The following is a 19587-nucleotide window of genomic DNA, read 5'->3' as shown; positions in this document are numbered from 1 at the left end:
CTCACACTCGCTCTCCTCCCACCACCCAGCTCCCAAGTAGCTGGGCCCACCTCAATCATAGCATTTTAGAATCAATTTCAGGAAATCAAGTTATGAATGATAAAAACTAGTGTTAGGCATTGTTTAATCAGCCTTTCTCAGTCCTTATTCATTTATTTATTAATTTTCTTAAACTCGTCCTGTGAAGTGTATGTGATTTAAAAATTATTTCTAATAAAAACAAGCATTTCTTGCTTAGATCTTCGTGTTTCTTTGGACTACTACATAATTCTCAAGGTACATTTATACAAATCTCTTAGGATTTAGATTTTTAGATAAAAGTCCCTTTATTTGCTGAGTTTGAAATACATATTTTCAACCTCTCTTTCAGATCCATCATGTTACAGAAAATGGAGGACTTTATAAAAGACCATTTAATGAAGCTTTTGAAGAAACACCCATGCTGGTTGCTGTGCTCACATATGTGGGGTATGGTGTCCTCACCCTCTTTGGATATCTTCGAGATTTCTTGAGGCACTGGAGAATTGAAAAATGTCACCATGCAACAGAAAGAGAAGAACAAAAGGTAATTGTTAGAAAATCTTTGCTTCTTTACATAGAAGCCTTTTATAGAAATCTTTATCCTTTCACACAAATGTTTTTCCGTAGAAGTATGGGTGCAGATGTTGCTCATTTAACAAACTGCCTGTTTAATGAGTGTTTGGACTGAGGCGAATAGTTCAGACTTATGCTGCCTGGACTTGTGACCTGTTTTTTGCGGGGAGGGGAACGCAGTTCTGTACACACTATGGAGCCTCAATATCTTTGTGGGGGGGAGTGCAGTATACCTTATTTATATAGCACTGTAATTTTTGCTAATTTTACTGTACAGTACTGTAGTTTTATGTTACACATTATAGTACTGTATGTAAGAGTTAGGTAAATAAAAGCAAAGTCATCAAGTTGGAGTTTTCTTTGGTCATTTCTTTGTTCTGAATATTGTAATGTACGTACTATATATAATTCCTCATTTAACAATTGATTCAATTAATGACCTGCTCGCAGGGAGGGAACTCAGTCCTTAGACAAGAAGTGTCAATATCCAAATGTTTTTAAATGAAAACATTCCACAAAGCTAAGAAGCAGGCTTACAGGAATGCGGAGAAATCAAAGCATGTACCTCAGAACTTAATGAGGTAGGCAACACTTTCCCTATTACATGGATTAGAAAGTGAAAAGTAAAAATTATATATACATATATATCTGAAGGGTGCCTGCTATCCTAACTTGTTTATGGCCACAGGAACAGGAAATACGTACAAATCCATGCTATTCCTGTCTATACTCCCTTCTGTGTAACACATATCATTTGCATTCACCTGCAGAGATTGGGTTGTTCTGATGTCTTTTCTTCTGACTACATTATCCATATAATTGTCTGATTTACAGATTAGTTCTTCTAATCAAATAAGCGTTAAAACAGTGTGACTCAGCCGTTCTGTTTACAGTAGAAAACAGTCTAGTTCTAGTAATGGAAGCAAATGATAATGTTTGTCTCTAGGGAGAGGACCTCCTTCACTTCACTTCTGTCTGGATTTTCCTTTGTGCCTTTAAAAATGCCTAATTTTATTAAAAATAAAATAAATTGCACTTGGCCTGTGAATTATGGAGTGATTATCTTCCAGTTTAGGGAATGTACCAGATTAGAGGACTTAAGATGTTAGCTTATTGTCCTTAGAGCTATCACTTTTGAAGGGTGTTAGGGGAGAGAGGCAAGCCTGGGGGTGACAAGGTCATCAGAAAGAAGCCAGTGAAGGAATGGAAGGGGACATTAAGATACGGGAAGGACCAGACACTGTGGCATATCATTGTAGTCCCAGTTATTTGGGAGACTGAGGTAGGTGATCAAAGCCAGCCTGGGTAACAGTGAAACTATGTGTGTAGGAGAATAAAGAACTTTGTCAGCAACTGAAAAAAAAAAAAAAACAAAAACCCAATATATGTATGTGTCGAGAATTCTGTCTTTTGGAAGAACTCAGAATTAGCCATCCTGCTCTTGTATCTCAGTCATTTTGCAACCCCAGCTCCATGAGACAGCTATCCTCCTCATTGCCCTGAAATACCTACTAGTTCGTTTCTTTAAGAAAATGCTAGGGACCGGGGATTTAGCTCAGTGGTTCTGCCACCTGCCTTGCAAGCACAAGGATCTGAGTTCGATCCCTGGCACCAAAAAACAAACAAACAAACAAAAAAAGAGTATTTGCTGCTGCCTGTAATCCCAGCACTTGGGAGGCTGAGGCAGGAGGATTGCCAAGAGTTCAAGGCTAGCTTGGGCTGTGTAGTGAGTTCAGGACCACTTTGAGCTACAAAGGGAGGCTCTGCCTCAAAAAAAAAAAAAAAAATAGGGCTCATGATAAAAGTTCAGGGGTGGACCACTTGCCTAGTATGCACAGGGCCCCAGGTTTGATACCCAGGACTGTACTCAGTCAACCAATTAATTTTTAAAATGCCTAAAGCTACTAAAAATCCACATTCAGAATTTAGTCAAGTAGGGAAAAACTATTTTTCTTTTTTGCTACTTGCTTCCCTTTAATTGAACAATTTTAAGTACAGTAAATGCACTCATTTTAAATGTGCTTTAACATGTATGTATTTGTATCAGTTTATAGTAGTAAAACTACCATCTGCATCCAGATACTGAACAAAAATCTTACACATACATGCCTCATTATCTCTTGAATGTTTAAATGTGAAATATCTTGTAATATTCGTATTTCTGCCTAATAAAAATGCTGTTCTCCATCTTTAAGACCCAAAGAGTTTCTATTATCATAAAACCCTTTTAGCCTTTGTTGTATATAAATGTATTTTGGATTAGAGAATTTTTTTTTACTCAATTTGGATCTTGTTAATTGGGAATTTAATGAGTTTATAATTCACTTCTGTCAGTAGCTTTTGTGCAGATTTTAACACTTCCTTATTATTTTTCTTCTGCTACTTTTTTTTTCACTTGTTTTCAATTCCAGAAATTTGTAATATATATATTCTGTATTTGTCCACAACTCAATGACAAATTGACTTCCCTAATCTACTTCCATGCAGTAATTACTGTGCTTTCCAATCAGTGCTTTGGAAATTTTCTTTAAAATTACAGTATCAGGTTTTTTGGGTTTTTTTTTTTTTGAGACAGGGTCTCACTATGTAATTGAGACTGACCTGGAACTCACTATGTAGCCCAGGCTGGTCACAGCAATCCTCCTGCCTCAGCCTACTGAGTGCTGGGATTGCAGGCGTGCGCCACCATGCCCAGCCTCAGTTTTAACATTATAAACTTGCTAGTTTCTTTTTTTTTTTTAAGGAAATCAAACTACCATTTTCCAATTTTGTCAGATTAACATTTAGAATGCCTTTACTGTACTATCCTGCCCACAGTGACAAAGCACTTTTATGGTTTAACATGAATATAATATTATCAGCAGCTAAGTTAGATAGATATTAATATACAGTCAGAAAGAGACTGGGCCCTCAAGGAAGTCAGCACCAAAAATAAAGACATCGGAATTGTGGCTGGAGGAACACCTGAAGAAGGCCATGCCTCAAGATAAAGATGCAACGATGCAACGGCCAGACCTCTATGCCTTCCTAAGGAATAAACAGCAATTTGAGATTATTAGTATTATAGCACTACCTGGTCCAGGAAGACCAGATAGGCATCAGCTGCCCAGGTGGGTGACCAGAGCATCGCTTCCAAAAGATGCCTTTGTTCTTTCCGTGTACCCTTGCTACATGACTCATTTCCCTATTGGATCAGTATTAGCTTTTTTTTTGGTACTGGGGATTGAACTTGGACACTTGTGCTTGTGAAGCAGGTGGTGGAACCACTGAGCCAAATCCCCGGCCCTATGCAACTATACTTGTGTTATGGCTTGTGTTTAGACACACCCCTACACTCACTGCCCACCTCATCCCATGAGAATGAGATGGGGTATTGCAGAGGTGGCTGGATGTAGAGTGTTCATGGTGCAGTGCTAGGCTCAAGAGCCCTAGGATTAAGAGTGTGAGTGCTACCCACCCAAAGTAGTCTGAATGAGATAAAAGGGGCAGGAAGGCCTGTTAAGGTTTCCTTTTGCTTTTGCTGTCTTCACTGCCAAGAGCTGTTGGCCCTGTGACAGTCTGCCTTGGAGCCAGCCAGTTATGGGCTGAAACCTCTATGAATTGTAAGCCAAATAAACCTTTCCCCCTTTAATTTGGGTGTTGGGCACTTTTAGCAACAAGAGAAAAGTAACTAAGACAACTTGAATCCTATAGGTTGGTTGTAGTTTGACCTACGTTGTGACTTTGCTGTATAAATGAACAACCCCGAGTGGCCATCCCATTCAGGATCCGAGGACCTCTGGAAATCCAGGAGCTATTCTCTCATTTCCCATAAAACTCTCCTAACTTCTTCCTTTGGTTCACAACTTTATTCCTTGGTGTGAGTTTTAAAATCTGTTTGTTTTTTGGTTTGGGGTGTTTGTTTGTTTTGGTTTTTGAGACAGGGTCTTACTATGTACTTCAGGCTGATCTTGAACTCACTGTGTAGCCCTGCCTGGCTTTGAACTGGCAATAATCCTCCTGCCTCAGCCTCCAAGAGCTGATATTGCAGGTGTGTACCACCATGCCCACTGTTCCTCATATTGTAGGACCACAAACTCAGCACATTTGATATCTGATAGGTCAGGAATTGTATTTCTTTTATATCAGTATTACATGGCAAAAAATAAAACTTCATTTTCACAGTACATTGAATATTTGGCATGTGTTTTGACAGTTTAAAACCATATAAACTGAAAATTTTTTATCTAGCATACAAATCTATTTTGCATTTAGGTTTATTACCCTATATGTAACAATTTTGGATTTCATGCTTTTTAACTAGTTTTAATGATTACTGTCAAACCTTTCGTACACTCAGCTCCCTACTCTGTAATTTTTCTGTTGGCTGCATGCAATAAATCATTCAGCAATATTTTCAGAGAAGGTTCCTGGTTGATATATGTACTTTCTTAATCCCTTGGTGTCTGAGAATGTCTTCATTTGCCTTTATGCAGAAATACTAAGCTAACAGTGTATATTAATTCTTGGTTCAAAAATATCTCCCCTAAAACCCTGTAGATGTTCATTGTCTTCTGGCATTTAGAATTGCAAGAGATGGCCTGCCTCGCAAGCGCAAGGACCTGAGTTCGATCCCCGGTACCACCAAAAAAAAAAGACTTTAGAATTGCAAGAGAGACTTCCACTTCCCCTTGTGTAGGTTAACTGTTTTCTCTGTCTGGATACTTCCATAATTTTTTTCTTTATCTGTGAAACTTAAAACTCACCAAGATATATCTAGATGGTGCTTTCTTTTCATTAAAATTTTAAAGATACAGTTCCTTTTTGGGGGCGGGTACCAGGGAATCAAATTCAGGACCTCAAGTTTGCCAGACACTGTTCCACTGAGCTACATTCCTGGCCCACAATTTCTCATTATTTCAGCTTTATTTGCTTTTTCCTGTTTCAGATATTCCTACTATATGTAGATTGTATCTGCTGGGCAGATGCTACATCCCTCTTTTTCTTCTCTTTATTTTTGGCCTTATCCTCTCTCTGTATTCTGTGAGTCTCTCCCTCTCCCTCTCTCTCTCTCTCTGGATAGACACTGGTCTTTTATTACAACAAACAGTATCTACAGTGACTGGTTTTCTTAGTGAAATAATCATCAGTTACCTCCATCTAGTTCTACAGAGTACCACAGTAACAATTTCAAAGACACAGAGAGAGAGAGAGAGAAACTTCCATTTGCTTTTTTATTCAAAGCCACACATTTTATTCATCTTTCCCTCTGTAATTTATAATTTTTAAACTCTAAAATCGCGAATTGTATGGTCAAAAGATGATGGCATTTGTGTTTACTATAAAGTCAGTGTCCTTAATAGCATATTGAAATGTCATTTGTAGTAAACAATCCATATATTCATATTACGTCTGGTTACCAAATGACATATACAAAATAGATTTTCTAAATAACCTACCATCCAGAATTATTCAGTTAGATATGGAAAGAAGAAAATAAAAGTTTTCATACATGAAACTTTTAGTTGATTTGTAAAAGGTTCTTGGTAACTGATAATAGAGTTGAACTTTTCATAAGCATAGACTCATATTCCTTGTTATAACAGCTGTGACCAGTGCAAGAAGACTAGCAGATACTCAATACAGGAATGCTAAGTTGGATTAATACTCTTTAAAATTCTTATGTTTTAACAATCGACTTTCGGATTAATACTCTTTAAAATTCTGTTTTAACAATCGACTTTCTCTTGTTTTGCATTTACTTCTGCAATTTCATTTTGCTTATGTCCTTCCTTTAAGGCATGATCTCTTCTCTGTGCTCATGCGCCACCTACTCTGTAATTAAGTCTACATGAGTAATGAACTCTCTTATAAGACATTCAGTACTTTCTAGATCATCTCTGGAGACAAGTACATCCGTTTGAAGAAGAGGCATTTTCTTGATTACTCAGCTCTATTCCTTTTTTCTGAACTTATTTTCATCATTGAAAACAAAATTTTAAATTTGATACTTTTTCTTCTCTTAAGTGTGTACACCCAGAGTGTATCCATAGGTTTGTTTTGCCTGTATATTGGTTATAGCTGCTTATGTACTTACGTTGTGCAGTATTTCATTTACTTCTTCACAGACTGATGTCTGATCCTGTGACTGAGTTAAATGTCTGCCGTGACTGGTGATATAGCTAAGGTTCGATTTGTACTATAGGCAAAAGCAGAAGTGTTTAGGAGAACCTGGAGTGTAGATACGTGAAAAATTGTGCTTTGAATGTCAGATGAAGTTGTTTAGTAGATAGTAAGGAATCCAGGGCTGTTCTTGAGCAGGAGACTGACCATGGGCTCTGCGCAGCTGGTTCTCAACCTGACTAAATGAATAAGTGGATGAAGGAACAAAACCACAAACAGGCGTTTTAATTACTTCATGAGCGAGTTGTATCTTTGGAACTTGTTTCATGTTTTCAGAGTGTAAATATACTATCTGAAGTATTGGGGCTACTTGTGTGTATTTTATTTTATATGAAAGAACACAGATCTTATTCTTAAGTAGTTTCTAATTTTGTTGAGGAAACCTTCAAATTTATGTACTTTTGCAAACCATTATACAAGTAAATAGTGCTAGAATTGTATGAAAATGTAGAACAAAAAATTAATCTGAGTAACATAGGGTTAATCAGGAAATGGCCCTTGGAGGAAGTAATAAGAGGAAATATGTGAAACAGAGGGAGATATTTGCCTCTAGAGTTTGTAGAGAGGACTGTACTAAATCATTCAAATTTATTTCAGTGGGATTTTAACATTAGCAGTTACAACAGATAAATGCCATTTTTCTTAGGAAATTCAGCCTCATGATAGATCACATTTTCTTGTGCTGGAGAGGTATGAGGGGTGTAGGCAGATTTCAGTGTTAAACTGGGAAGGAGGTGAAGGAAAGTGCTTGCTCGGGATCATAGCATGTAAATATAATGTTGCCACTTCCTCATTTACTTAGGGAAAGATAACCTTAACCACATTATGAATTTTCTTCCTCATTCGACAGCAAAAGAGAGCCCAGGTCAAGTATTGGTGTTAGTTCTTTTTTAATAGGAAAATAACTGTTTTGCTTTGGGTAGAACTGAATTGTATAGTCATACTAATAAAGATGAATTACCCAGAGTTTGTTTTATTATTTAAATTGCATCAAATTCTTGAGATTTTTTTTTTTTATCCTCATTGTTCTTAGTGGTATTTTAGACAAGAATGTTGTTTTTTCTTCTTTGTAATATACTTTTTTTTTTTGGTACCAGGGATCAAACTCAGGTCATTGAGCTTGCAAGGCAAGTGACAGAACCACTGAGCTAAATCCCTGACTCTGTAGTTTACTTTTTTTTTAATGCAAAGTGAAGTTAGTCCAGAAATGTATACACACACACAGTAGAGCAAAAAAAGCTTGAATTATTAACAGTGTTCTACTATACACACAGGAAGTACTTCAAAAGCTAAGGATTATCATACTTTTACTAAACTGAAAACAAACATTCATGTTCATGATCAGATAGTCAGAAATGGGAGGGATCGGCCTTTGGGAAAGGGATATGTGTGTACATCCTGATGTGATTAATTTTCAAGATACAAAAGAAAGAAATCAATTGAAATATATTAATAGGAGTTCCTGGAAGAATTTTTTCCTTGGCCTTGAAAATATAGCTGTGTAGTGTAGTTGCCTAGTGTATTAAACTAGAGACTTGGCCAGGTGGCTTATCTTTAATTGTATGTATCATTCTGCCTTTAAAAAAAACATGATTTTCCATTGCCTTGTGTTATATGTGGGGCCCAGGACAGCAGACCTTTTTGGTTTTTTAAATAATTAAAATTTATAATATTCTGGTTTTTAGTATACTGAGAGTTGTGCAAACTTAATTTTACAGCATTTTCAGCCCCCTCCCCCAAATACCTACTCTCAAGGTAACAGTTAATTTACCTTCTGTATCTTATCTGTGATTGACCTGTTCTGGACATTTCATATAAATGAGATCATGTAGTCTGTGGTCTTTTGTGTATGATTCCTGGCATAATGTTGTTGGGTTCGTTCCATGTTGTAGCATGTATCAGAATTTCATTCCGTTTTATTGCTGCATAATATTCTATTACTTGGAATCTTTATTTACTCATCTCTTTTTATTTACTCAGTGTACTTCTCACCAGTAAGAAGCTATACTCAAAACTTTTAGTTTTGTATGCATGTAGCATTTACCTTTTTGCTTTAGCACTGGTATTTACAAGTTTTCCTATCACTGCCAAGCACAGTAGCCACATTTCTGTAATCCCAGTGCCCAAGAGGCTGAGGCAGGCTAGTTGCTATGATTTCAAGGCCAGCCTGAACTACACACTGAGAATGTTTAAAAACAAAAACAAGGGCTGGGGATTTAGCTCTGTGGTTCCACTGCCTGCCTTGCAAGCACAAAGACCTGAGTTTGAAATCCGGTACCAAAAAAAACAAAAACAAAAAATGAGTTTTCCCATCACCTATTAGGTTTTTGGTTTGGAGTTATATTGTAGCTTTTTTCTGTTTTGTTCTAATAGCAAGATTTCGTATTTTGACTGCAGCACTTTTTTTTTTTGTTTTTTTTAGTGGTACCGGGGATCAAACTCGGGCCCTTGTGCTTGTGAGGCAGGCAGCAGAACCACTGAGCTAAATCCCTGGTGAAGAATTGGTATTTTGAATTTTAAAGCATCAATCTTTTAATTCAGATATTCTTTACATGTACCACTTTGGAACTGTTTTTGCTATTAACCGAATGGAAAAGATTAAATAAAAGTTGTTGTCTGATATTCTGAGTGCCATTGGAAAGTTAAAACTAGTCAAAAGATTTTAAAATGTTTATCAAAAGGAAGAACAACATGGGTTTAATTTCACTTGATAGTGCAAGATTGGTTTCAAAAATGATTGTTGATATACCTACCAGCTGTTTGAGAATTTTCATCATTCCATGTCTGTACCAACATTAAATATTGTCAGAATTCAAAATTTTTACCAATTCACTTGGTATATATGTATTAGTATCTCATTGTGGCTTTAATTTGTCCTCATTTTTTGCCTAGTGGAACTAAGCATTTTTGTGTTTTCAGGTCTTTTGCCTGATTTTCCTTTGAGTTTCTTTTTCTTAATGGTTTATAAGGAAGCTAATGTATTCTACAAGATATTTTACAACTACCTTCTACCATTTTGTGGTGTTATTTTTTACTTTGTATAATGTCTTTTGATGACCAGAAATCATTTTCTTTTTCTTTCTCTTTTTTTAATCTTACTGAGTTTATTGGTACTTTTTAAGTATACAGTACAGTTACATTTATCATTGGTGTCTTGTACCTTTACATGACAGATTGTGGTTCTCATTTTTTCCCCATACCCCTGCCCTCCCTTCTCCACCAGAAATCATTTTCAAGTGAGTATATTTACCAGTCTTCCTTCATTATAGTGCTTTTGTGCCATGTTGAAAGCATTTTTCTTAAAATTTTTTTAGGCGGGGTGGGTACCGGGGAACAAACTCAGGTCCTTGGGCTTGTGAGGCAGCTTGCGAAACCACTGAGCTAAATCCCCAGCCCTAAAAAAAATTTTAATTAAAATATTTATTACTAAATATGTATTTGCAGTACACAATGATTACATTCATGGAGAGTTGGCACATGTATATACATGTCTTAATTATTTTTAGTTTCTTCCCCTTAAAACATTTTTTATTCTAGTTCATGAATATATCTTTATTTTATTGTTTAAATCCACATTACTTTGAACCATGTGAAGGTGCCAATATTTGACTATTTTTGAACTACTATAGTGAGTTTTATATGATCCAGCCAACCTAGTAAGGTAATACAATAAACAGAAAGGACGTGCATCTAGACACGGATGTATGTGTGTGTGTGGTACTGGGGATTGAACCCAGTACGGAGCTATAGCCTCACCCTTTTCCTTAGTGTGTGGTGATGGTGGTGGTGGTGCTGTTTTCTATCTTGAGAGAGTCTCACTAAATTCCTAAGTTGTCCAGGCTGGGCTTGGATTTGTGGTCCTCCTGCCTGGCATCCCAGAGTACTGACACCACCACAGCTGGAGTGTTAATTATGATTATTGCCTATTTTTACATAGAACAAATAAAATGGATCTCAGGAAAGCAGACCTTTGTTCTTTGACCTGTAGAGTTCAAGTAAAACATATTCCCAGGGATTCTGTTTATCTTCCTCATCTCTCATGGCTGAAGGATGAGTCTCAGCGCAAAGTGAGCACAAGTTAACTCTGCCCTTTATGTGAGTATCATGTCCATACTGGCTGCCTTTCTCATCTCTTCACAGAACAGCTTCTTTGTCCTAAAGTCCTTTTTATACAGTAGACTTCAGAGTTTTGTTTTCTTGAAGCAAGGTCTTGCTGTGTAGTTCAGGCTGGCCTTGAACTCATACAGGTGTGCCGTGCCACACCTGGCAACTCCAGTTTTATCTTGAGACATCTGGGAAACCAGAGGTTTGCAGTCAAATAACCTCTTCCTCATACTGAAAGTTAAGGCATCCTCAGGTTTGTTTGTTTGTTTGTTTTTATTCCTCATGTTTTACTCCTCCACCCCTAAAGGTGGGACTTACTTAGCTTCTACTAAGCTTTTGCCTCCCTCAATGGGCAGGATTTTCTGCATTTTGTTTTGATGTTTTTAAGTAACTGGAGCATTCAACATAAGATTTTGATTAATTGAAATTTTTTTTGAGAAAATAATTTATTGAATAGAGAATTTGTACATGTCATTGCTCCAAACCATTGTTGAATTTGATAACTGATATTTATCCAAAAGTTACATTTTCAAGAACTTTTACATTTATTTGTGCGCTTTCCACTACATTAAGAGATCATCAGGAGTGTAGGGGTTGTTCTGACTTTCTTTATCCTTCATTGCCCAGCTTAGTACCAGGAAGGTATTGCTCAGCAAATGTTTATTCAGTGAGTGAGCATTGCAAGGTCAGTCCTGACTACTCATTTCACAGTGACTGAAATAGGAAGCAGGAGGTAGGGCTGGGATTAAAAATAGTGGGGGTATCATTATTTGCAGAGAGAACTCCCTTGTTATTTAATATATCCTGGAAAGTCAAATAATTCACCATATTAAAAGATTTCTGAATGAACAGATGAAAAGACAAACTCTCTATTTTTACCATAGTCCTAGAATATTTAAAGTATATAAAATATTTTTAGGAAACAGACTATCTTACTGCCTTGAACTAAAGTCCTGAATCATGATTTCTGTCCCTTCATTATTAGATATCAGGGGCCCCGGGATTTAGCTCAGTGGTGCTGCTGCCTGCCTCTCAAGCACAATGACCTGAGTTCCATCCCCAGTACAAACAAACAAAAACCAAAACATCAGGGAGTTAGGTTAGCTGTCCTTCAGATCTCTTTACCAAAATTGCTAGCTATAGTCAAAGCTGCTATCCTGGAACTTCACTTAAAGTAAAGCTAAGCTAAAACTCAGGCCTGGGTTCCTGTCTTCTGTCTCACCTGCTTTAGGTCTCTCATATCCCTCATTCAACAGCTTTTCCTTTACTCTGTGCTGGTGTTTTCCAATCGCAGGGACTTAATTGTCCTGTCATTGTAGCTATAAAGGGACAGAGATCCTTTGCCGTGGTGTAACATGTCTGTCTCTATTTAGGAGGTTGGAACCCATTCCTTTCTGCCTAACCACAGACAGCTGTTGTCACAGGTCTCAGTTTGATCCAAGATTGACAGGTCAAGTTCTTCTGGGTTCTAGTCTGAATCCCCTTTTCTGTCTTGGGGCTCGATACTTCTTCAGATATCTGGTCCAGACTCTGTAATACAGTTGTTTTCTGATGGTTGCATAGTAAAACAAAATATATTGTTCTTTGTTGCCAAAAAAATTGGCCTGTGAGGAAATAGTTCTTTCAAGTATTTGAGTTAATGCAGTATACCTACCTCGAACATTAATATGCAATGAAATGAGATTACCAATACTGTGGTTTTACTTGAAGAGTTAGTACAGTTACTCCATTTGAAACAGTTGAAACAGATTGGGAACTACTCATTTTTTTTCTTTTGGAGAATAAATGCATAATGTATGATAACCGAAGTATTAATAAGAATATGGATGTCTCTGTCCCTACTTTCACTCAGCCATTATTCTTTGGAAAGACTAGATTATGAAAAGGACAAACGATTTAAATGAAAAATTTCCAATTGTGATTGACACATTATTTCTGGGTATTTCCTAGCCCAAGGAAAAGTAATTTTAGAACTAATTGCAAGAAAAATGGTATCAAGTACTGCAAATTCTCAAGGTACTTTCTGAGTCTTCTTATCTCTAAGAGGATTTTATCTACTCTGAAGCTTTTTTTTTTGGGTACCAGGGATCGAACTTGGGTCCTTGTGCTTGTGAAGCAGGCGGTGGAACCACTGAGCTAAATCCCTGGCCCCTCTGAAGCTTATTTAGTAGGCACTTTAGAGTCCTTCTGGTTCATAGAAAGTTATTAACTGTAGAGTTTTATGTAGAGTCCTTTTGAGCAATAACTTTTTTGTTTTTGTTTTTTGAGACAGAATCTTGCTGTATAGAGCAGGATGATCTTGAACTCTCCATGTAGCCCAGGCTGGCCTCCAACTGCTGGCAGTCCTCCTGCCTCAGCCCCCCAAGTGCTGGGATTACAGGCATGCACCACCATGACCACCAGCTGTCTTTTAAAATGCCAGGAGTGTTGATACATGCCTGAAATCCCAGCACCCTGGGTGACTAAGGCTGGAGGGTTGCAATTTTGAGCCTACCCCGTGCAACTTAGAAACTTAGCAAGACCCTGCCTCAAGATTAAAAAAAAAAAAATTTCAGAAGGGCTAAAGAGAGTAGCCTAGAGTGAAAGCCCTGGCTTCAGTCTCCATTACTGCTCACCAGTCTTTTACAGAATAAAGCTAAATTCTTTAAATGTTTCAGAATAGTTTATTTAACACATTAATTAAGATTGATCCGGCTCAGATCTGAGTGCCAGAAGCTCAGTAATATGCTGACTGTAGTAACCTATAGTCACCTATTGTTCCATTTTATTTGACTTAATACCGTTTCTCTTTGACAGTTGGAAGTAGATCTCACATGGTCTGGTCATGTGCTCTGAGTCAGGGGTCATATGACACTGAGCATGGTATTATACATTCATTTCAGTTCCACTGTGACTTCATTTTTTACAGACTTAAATTTTAGTTTGATCTCAGGAGAAAGGAAGACTAAATGTGGTCATGGAATTCATTTTTAGAGTATATTGTTATTTCTCTTATATTTAGAGAATTTTTAAAAATTCCTCTTGGGGGCAAATGGGCCAAAGGTGATGACTTCCTATGACTTCCCCTTTAGTGTTTCTTAATCTTGGAAGTGTTTTTCTTGTTTGAACCTGGAATTATAGCAGGGTTTTTTGTTTTTGTTTTTGTTTGTTTGTTTTTGGTACTGGGTGTCAAACTCGGGACCTTGTGCTTGTGAAACCACTAAGCTAAATCCCTGGCCTGAGAAGTCTTTGAGGTTATTAGGAAGGGAAACCATTTAATGATGGACTTGTACAACTAAGTTTTATTTTTATGAGGCCAGCTTTATTAAATTCACTGATTCCACATTCATGTAACCATTTTTGAAATCAGCCATCAAAGTTCATTGAATTTACCTTATAAATGAGTTATGTTAAACAAAGTTTGATACCCCTCCAAATGTTTTTCTGTCATGTCAGGTAATTAAATATGACTACTCAGGCTCAAGTGCTCTTGCTGTTTGAAAAGGGAAGTTGTGAAATTTGTTTTTAAAGTAATTCAGTTAAATTTATACTATTTCACCATTTGTTGGCAGGACTTTGTGTCATTGTATCAGGATTTTGAAAACTTCTATACAAGGAACCTCTACATGAGGATAAGAGACAACTGGAATCGACCAATCTGTAGTGTGCCTGGAGCCAAAGTGGACATCATGGAGAGACAGTCTCATGATTATAACTGGTCGTTCAAGTGAGTGGTGGTGGGAAGATACTTCTTAACAGCAAAAGGATTTCTTCATTTGAGAAAATATTAAGATGAATATTCTCACAAAACAAACTGCAGCTGAGGATATAGTGTAATATGATTGGCTTCTTTGTGAATTGTTCATTGATACTGGATTTTGTTGTTGTTGATGGTCACATTGCTAGGGATTCAGGCCAGACACGTGCTCTACTACTAAGCTGCATCTCCAGCCCTCATTAACGTATTTTCCCCAGTACTGGAGATTGAACCCAGGGCCTTTGCATTGAGCTTATGTCTCAGCTTGTTTTTTTTTTTTTTTTTTTTTTTTTTTTTTAAGGAATGTTTTCACTAAATTGCCCAGAGTGGGTTCAGATTTATTACCCTCTAATCTCAGACTCCCAGAGTGCTAGGGCTATAGTCATGCGTCACTTTACGATTTCTAAAATACATTTTTCTGTTACATTTGATTCTGTATTGGATTATAGTTGAGAACAAATTTTGACTTATTAGATAAGAAAGACCATTATGCCACTTAGCAGAATCAAGTACAGTATCTGACTTCATTTCTAGATATTTTTTATTTCTCTAAAGTTTTAAGGATGGAATATTTTTACTTAAGTTGAACAGTTTTATAATTGTATATTCTTAACATTTTATTATTTAGATTACTTTCACATTAAAGAAAAAAATATAAATAAACTGAAAGTCCCCCATGACAACTGATCCCTGTCCTTCTGTAAATCTGCTGCCTCATAAATCCTTCTTCGTCCTCTGGAGGTGACCATTATTACCACTTTATTTTGAATTATTCCTCCAGATGTTTTTGGTGGGGTATGTGTATAGTATGTCTGTGGGTTTCTACCCATCGTTGTTATACAAAACTGGGATCATACTATAAAATTATTTTCCAGGTTTTTTTTATTTGCTAGCACATTGATAACATTTTCTCGTGTATATTCACAGCAAGTTAATTATTTGAAGTGGCTATATAATATTTTACAGTACGGATGTGCCAGGTATAGCAAATGGGCTTGAGTCCCAGGGAGTTAAAGCAATGGCAGTTTCTCTCTATTCCATACTTTGTGTTTACCTTAGTTTGCTGGAGTCTGTGAACTATGTTGTCCTTAACGTAGAGGGCCAGGCTGACTGAGCTTTACCATATGAAATGTCACTGGTCACTGCCTACACAAGGGACATGGCCAATTGTGCAGTGGTTCTCAAAAGCTCTGTGTATGCACTTGTGTGGGAACTGCTGAGTCAATACTGAATATGTATCTTTTTTTTAAATAGTACTAAAGATTGAACCCAAGGCCTTTTCTTTTCTTTGTTTTTATTTTGAGACAGGGTCTTGCCAAGGTATTAAGTTGCCTAGGCTGTGCTCAAACTTGTGATTTTTCTGCATCAGCCTCCCAGAATACTGGGAGTACAGGCATGCATCTCCACATCTGGCTAGTATGTATATCTTTCAAAAAATAAGAACTGCGCCGGGCATGGCGGCGCATGCCTGTAATCCCAGCACTCGGGAGGCTGAGGCAGGAGGATCGCTGTGAGTTCGAGACCAGCCTGGAACATAGTGAGTTCCAGAGCAGTCTCAACTACATAGTGAGACCCTGTCTCAAAAAAAAAGGAACTGCTAAATTGCCCTCCAAAAAAAAGTACTGATAGGGCCAGGGATTTAGCTCAGCAGTTCAGTGGCCTGCCTTGCAAGCGCAAGGACCCGAGTTCAATCCCCGGTACCAAAAAAAAGTACTGATGGATCTTCTTACCTAATTTATGAGATGTCTTGGCCAACACAGGATATCATCCACTTCAAAATATTCATCTCTACTGATAAGTGAAATTGATATTTTAAAAATATTATATCTTCCACTTCCCTAGTCGATAGCAAGTCAGAGCTTTTGTTTTGTGCAGATCATTTTCTCTACTTTCTGTATATGTTTTTTGTGTGTTATCAGTGAACATATCACAATTAAGAATTGGATTTGCTCGTGGGTTTGATTAAATTTTATGGTATTGAAACACAGGTATACAGGGAATATAATTAAAGGTGTTATAAACATGGGTTCCTACAACTATCTTGGATTTGCACGGAACACTGGTGCGTGTCAAGAGGCAGCTGCCAAAGTCCTAGAGGAGTATGGAGCTGGAGTATGCAGCACTCGGCAGGAAATTGGTAAGTATAAGCTGGGTTTGGACAGCTGCTTAACTTCTGGAGTAAGAGTATAAAACATGCCAATATTTTGCCATATATATATATATATATATATATATTTTAGATCAGAGAAATACTTTCACTTTCTGAAGTGATAGATTATTTTAATGTTTGCAACATATTTTGAAATGTTTTACAGTATGTCACACATACAGAACTGTCCTTAGAAAAGTTATGTATTGTTTTTTCATGACTTTAATACTGATTTTATTAGTTTTTGCAAATGCTAAACTATTGTTACAAGTCTAAAATATAAAGGATTATAGTTTTATATAGAGATTTATTTAAATAGTTCAAAGAAGGATTTAAAATTCTTGTTTTATTCCAGAGAACTGGAATAGAAGTTATATGGCAACCTTCTGGATACTTATTACCGTTAATCACCCTGAAACAGTAGATTAAATCACCAGTTCACTCGCTATTAATTCTTTCAGGGGTTGCCAAGTAGGGTTGGGTTCTTATTCAGAGTGCCTAACACAGTTGCAGTCAGCATGGCTCTGTGTCTAAAGTCCTTGAAGGTGTCCTTCTTCACGTTTCACCGGGGCTGGAGTGGCTGGAGCTCTGTGTTAACCTTCCTGTGTTACTAGCTTGGGCTTCTTCATGGCATGCAAGGCTCAGAAAATCATTTATTTTAGTGGCAGCAGGTTTTCCATGGAGTAAGTGTTCCAGGATACCTAACTGAAAGCTGGAAAGGAAGCCTTTCATGCTCCAGGTCCAAAATATGCATCTTTGTATTGGTGTGAGTCAGTAAGGACAGCCCAGAGTCCAGAGTTGTGTAGATAAAAACTCTGTAGTGAAACAAATTTACATCCAATTTAATATACGCCCTAAGTATTTAGTCAACTCAAATATAAAACAAAATGAAAAATTGTGCAGCTTTTCTTATCCTCTTAAATTGGGCTTTTCCAACCATTTATACAAGTTACAGGACTTCAGGGCTTCTAGTAGCTATTGCTAATGAAATTTCTTAGTTTAGTTATTTATACTATAGTGACTCTGGATGTTTTTTGGAAGAACTGCTGTGTTTCCTGGCCTACAGCAGTTACACTCAAACCTTCTGACATCTAGAATTTCAGAAACAAATTTCTTTTGCTACTCCCAGGAAAGGACTGGGCAATGAATTCTACTAGTATGTGGGAGTTTGTGAAAGTTTTTCATTTAGAAGTCTAAATTTTTAAGTTTGGGTGAAAATAAAAAATTAGGGCCGGGTGTGGTGGCACATGCCTGTAATCCCAGCACTCAGGAGGCTGAGGCAGGAGAATTGGTGAGTTCAATTTTTAAGTTTGGGTGAAAATAAAAAATTAGGGCCGGGTGTGGTGACACATGCCTGTAATCCCAGCACTCAGGAGGCTGAGGCAGGAGAATTGCTGTGAGTTCAAGACCAGCATGGGCTACATAGTGAGTTCCAGGTCAGTCTCAACTACATAATGAGACCCTGTCTCAGAAACCAAAAAAAAAGAAAAGAAAAGAAATTAGGTATAGTCTTGTAATCTAAAAGATGATTTGAAGATTTTTACATGAAGAGCCCCCCCTCTTAGTACTGGGGATCAAACTCAGGACTTTGGGTTTGCCAGGCAGGTGCAGCACCACTGAGCTATATCCCTGGCCCTTCCAAGAAGGTTTTAATTCCTTGGATCTCATAACAGTTTAACAGTAGGAGACTTAGTTGGGTTTTTGCCTCATCTAAATTCTTAGTCTATTAGCCAACTTCTAGGAGGAAGATTCTTGAAAGCATGAAAACTCTGTTCTCTTTTAATGTCGTCTGCTGAGTACTACTAGCTATTTCCTTAACATAACTCCGTCCTGCTTCTTGCATCAGTTTGGACTGTAAGCTCTCCAGTTCTCCTGTATAGTTGCATTCTGGTACTTTTCTTCAGGAGGAACGGAAGGGGTAAACTTAGGTATTTCCTTTCCTTCTCCTCTGATTTGGATTCCTTATTTCCTGTACCTCTAGAAAATTTTAAGACCTTCTCTTTCCCTTAGATGCATTAAAAAATTCCATTTGTGCCTCAATCTGAGTCTTTTTCTTCCTATAGTTGTGCAGTTTTTTGGTGGATCCTTAGAAATTGAAAAATGTCCTCTGATTATATGATACTTAAGCATTTTCTCAGTTCTCACTTTCAGAAATACCTCTTTATAACCCCCCTGGTGTTTACCTTTTAATAGTCTTTTCTGTCTTCCCTTTCTTACATTTTTCTTTTGTTTCTGAGAAATTTAGAATGCAGATCCTATCTATATAAACTTAACTTTAATTACCATTTTTACCCTGGCGCTGTTACATACACTTTCATATCTGGTGTCCCTGAGATCAGAATAATATATTTCACTTAAGGGTATGGGAGAAGGCAAAATTTCTTGCCTGTTTAGGTTAACTTTTATTTTTCTTTTAATACTTTTATTGAGATATAATTCATATGTCATGCAGTTTGCCCATTTAAGGTGTACACTTCACCGTTTTTTAGTACATTCACAGAGCTTTGCAACCTTCACCACACTCTAATATTAGAACAGTTCCAATCCCCCTGAAAGAAATACCATAGCTATTAGCACACTTTGTACTCTACACCTTCTCCCTCAAGTCCCTGGCAATCAGTAGTCTACTTTCTGTCATGAATTTTCTTACCTTGAGCATTTCATATAAATGGAATCGTATGATATCGTGGTTTTTGTGCCTTTTGCTTAACATGTTTGTACGATTGATCCATAGTATTATCGTCCATTAGTACTTCATAGCATGCCTCAATATTCCATTCCGTTTTATGACTGAGTAGTTAGTTATTCATTGTAAGTACACTGTGTTTTGTTTATGCATTTA

General features: G+C 37.1%; 1 protein-coding gene across 1 annotated transcript in view; it reads left to right on the top strand.

The window, feature by feature from the left end:
* Positions 1-370: 370 nt before the first annotated feature.
* Sptlc2 (serine palmitoyltransferase long chain base subunit 2) overlaps positions 371-19587 on the top strand; it is a 72422-nt gene continuing 53205 nt past the window's right edge. The window contains exons 1-3 of the mRNA XM_033766701.1: positions 371-565; positions 14412-14566; positions 16585-16733. Coding sequence (XP_033622592.1) covers positions 440-565; positions 14412-14566; positions 16585-16733 — 430 coding nt within the window. The 5' untranslated portion in view covers positions 371-439. The remainder of the gene's footprint in view (positions 566-14411; positions 14567-16584; positions 16734-19587) is intronic.

The sequence above is a fragment of the Fukomys damarensis genome, unplaced genomic scaffold (assembly GCF_012274545.1).
Source record: "Fukomys damarensis isolate Sample0158 unplaced genomic scaffold, DMR_v1.0_HiC HiC_scaffold_21, whole genome shotgun sequence".
Lineage (NCBI taxonomy): Eukaryota > Metazoa > Chordata > Mammalia > Rodentia > Bathyergidae > Fukomys > Fukomys damarensis.
This window is presented reverse-complemented; position numbering and strand designations above follow the sequence as displayed.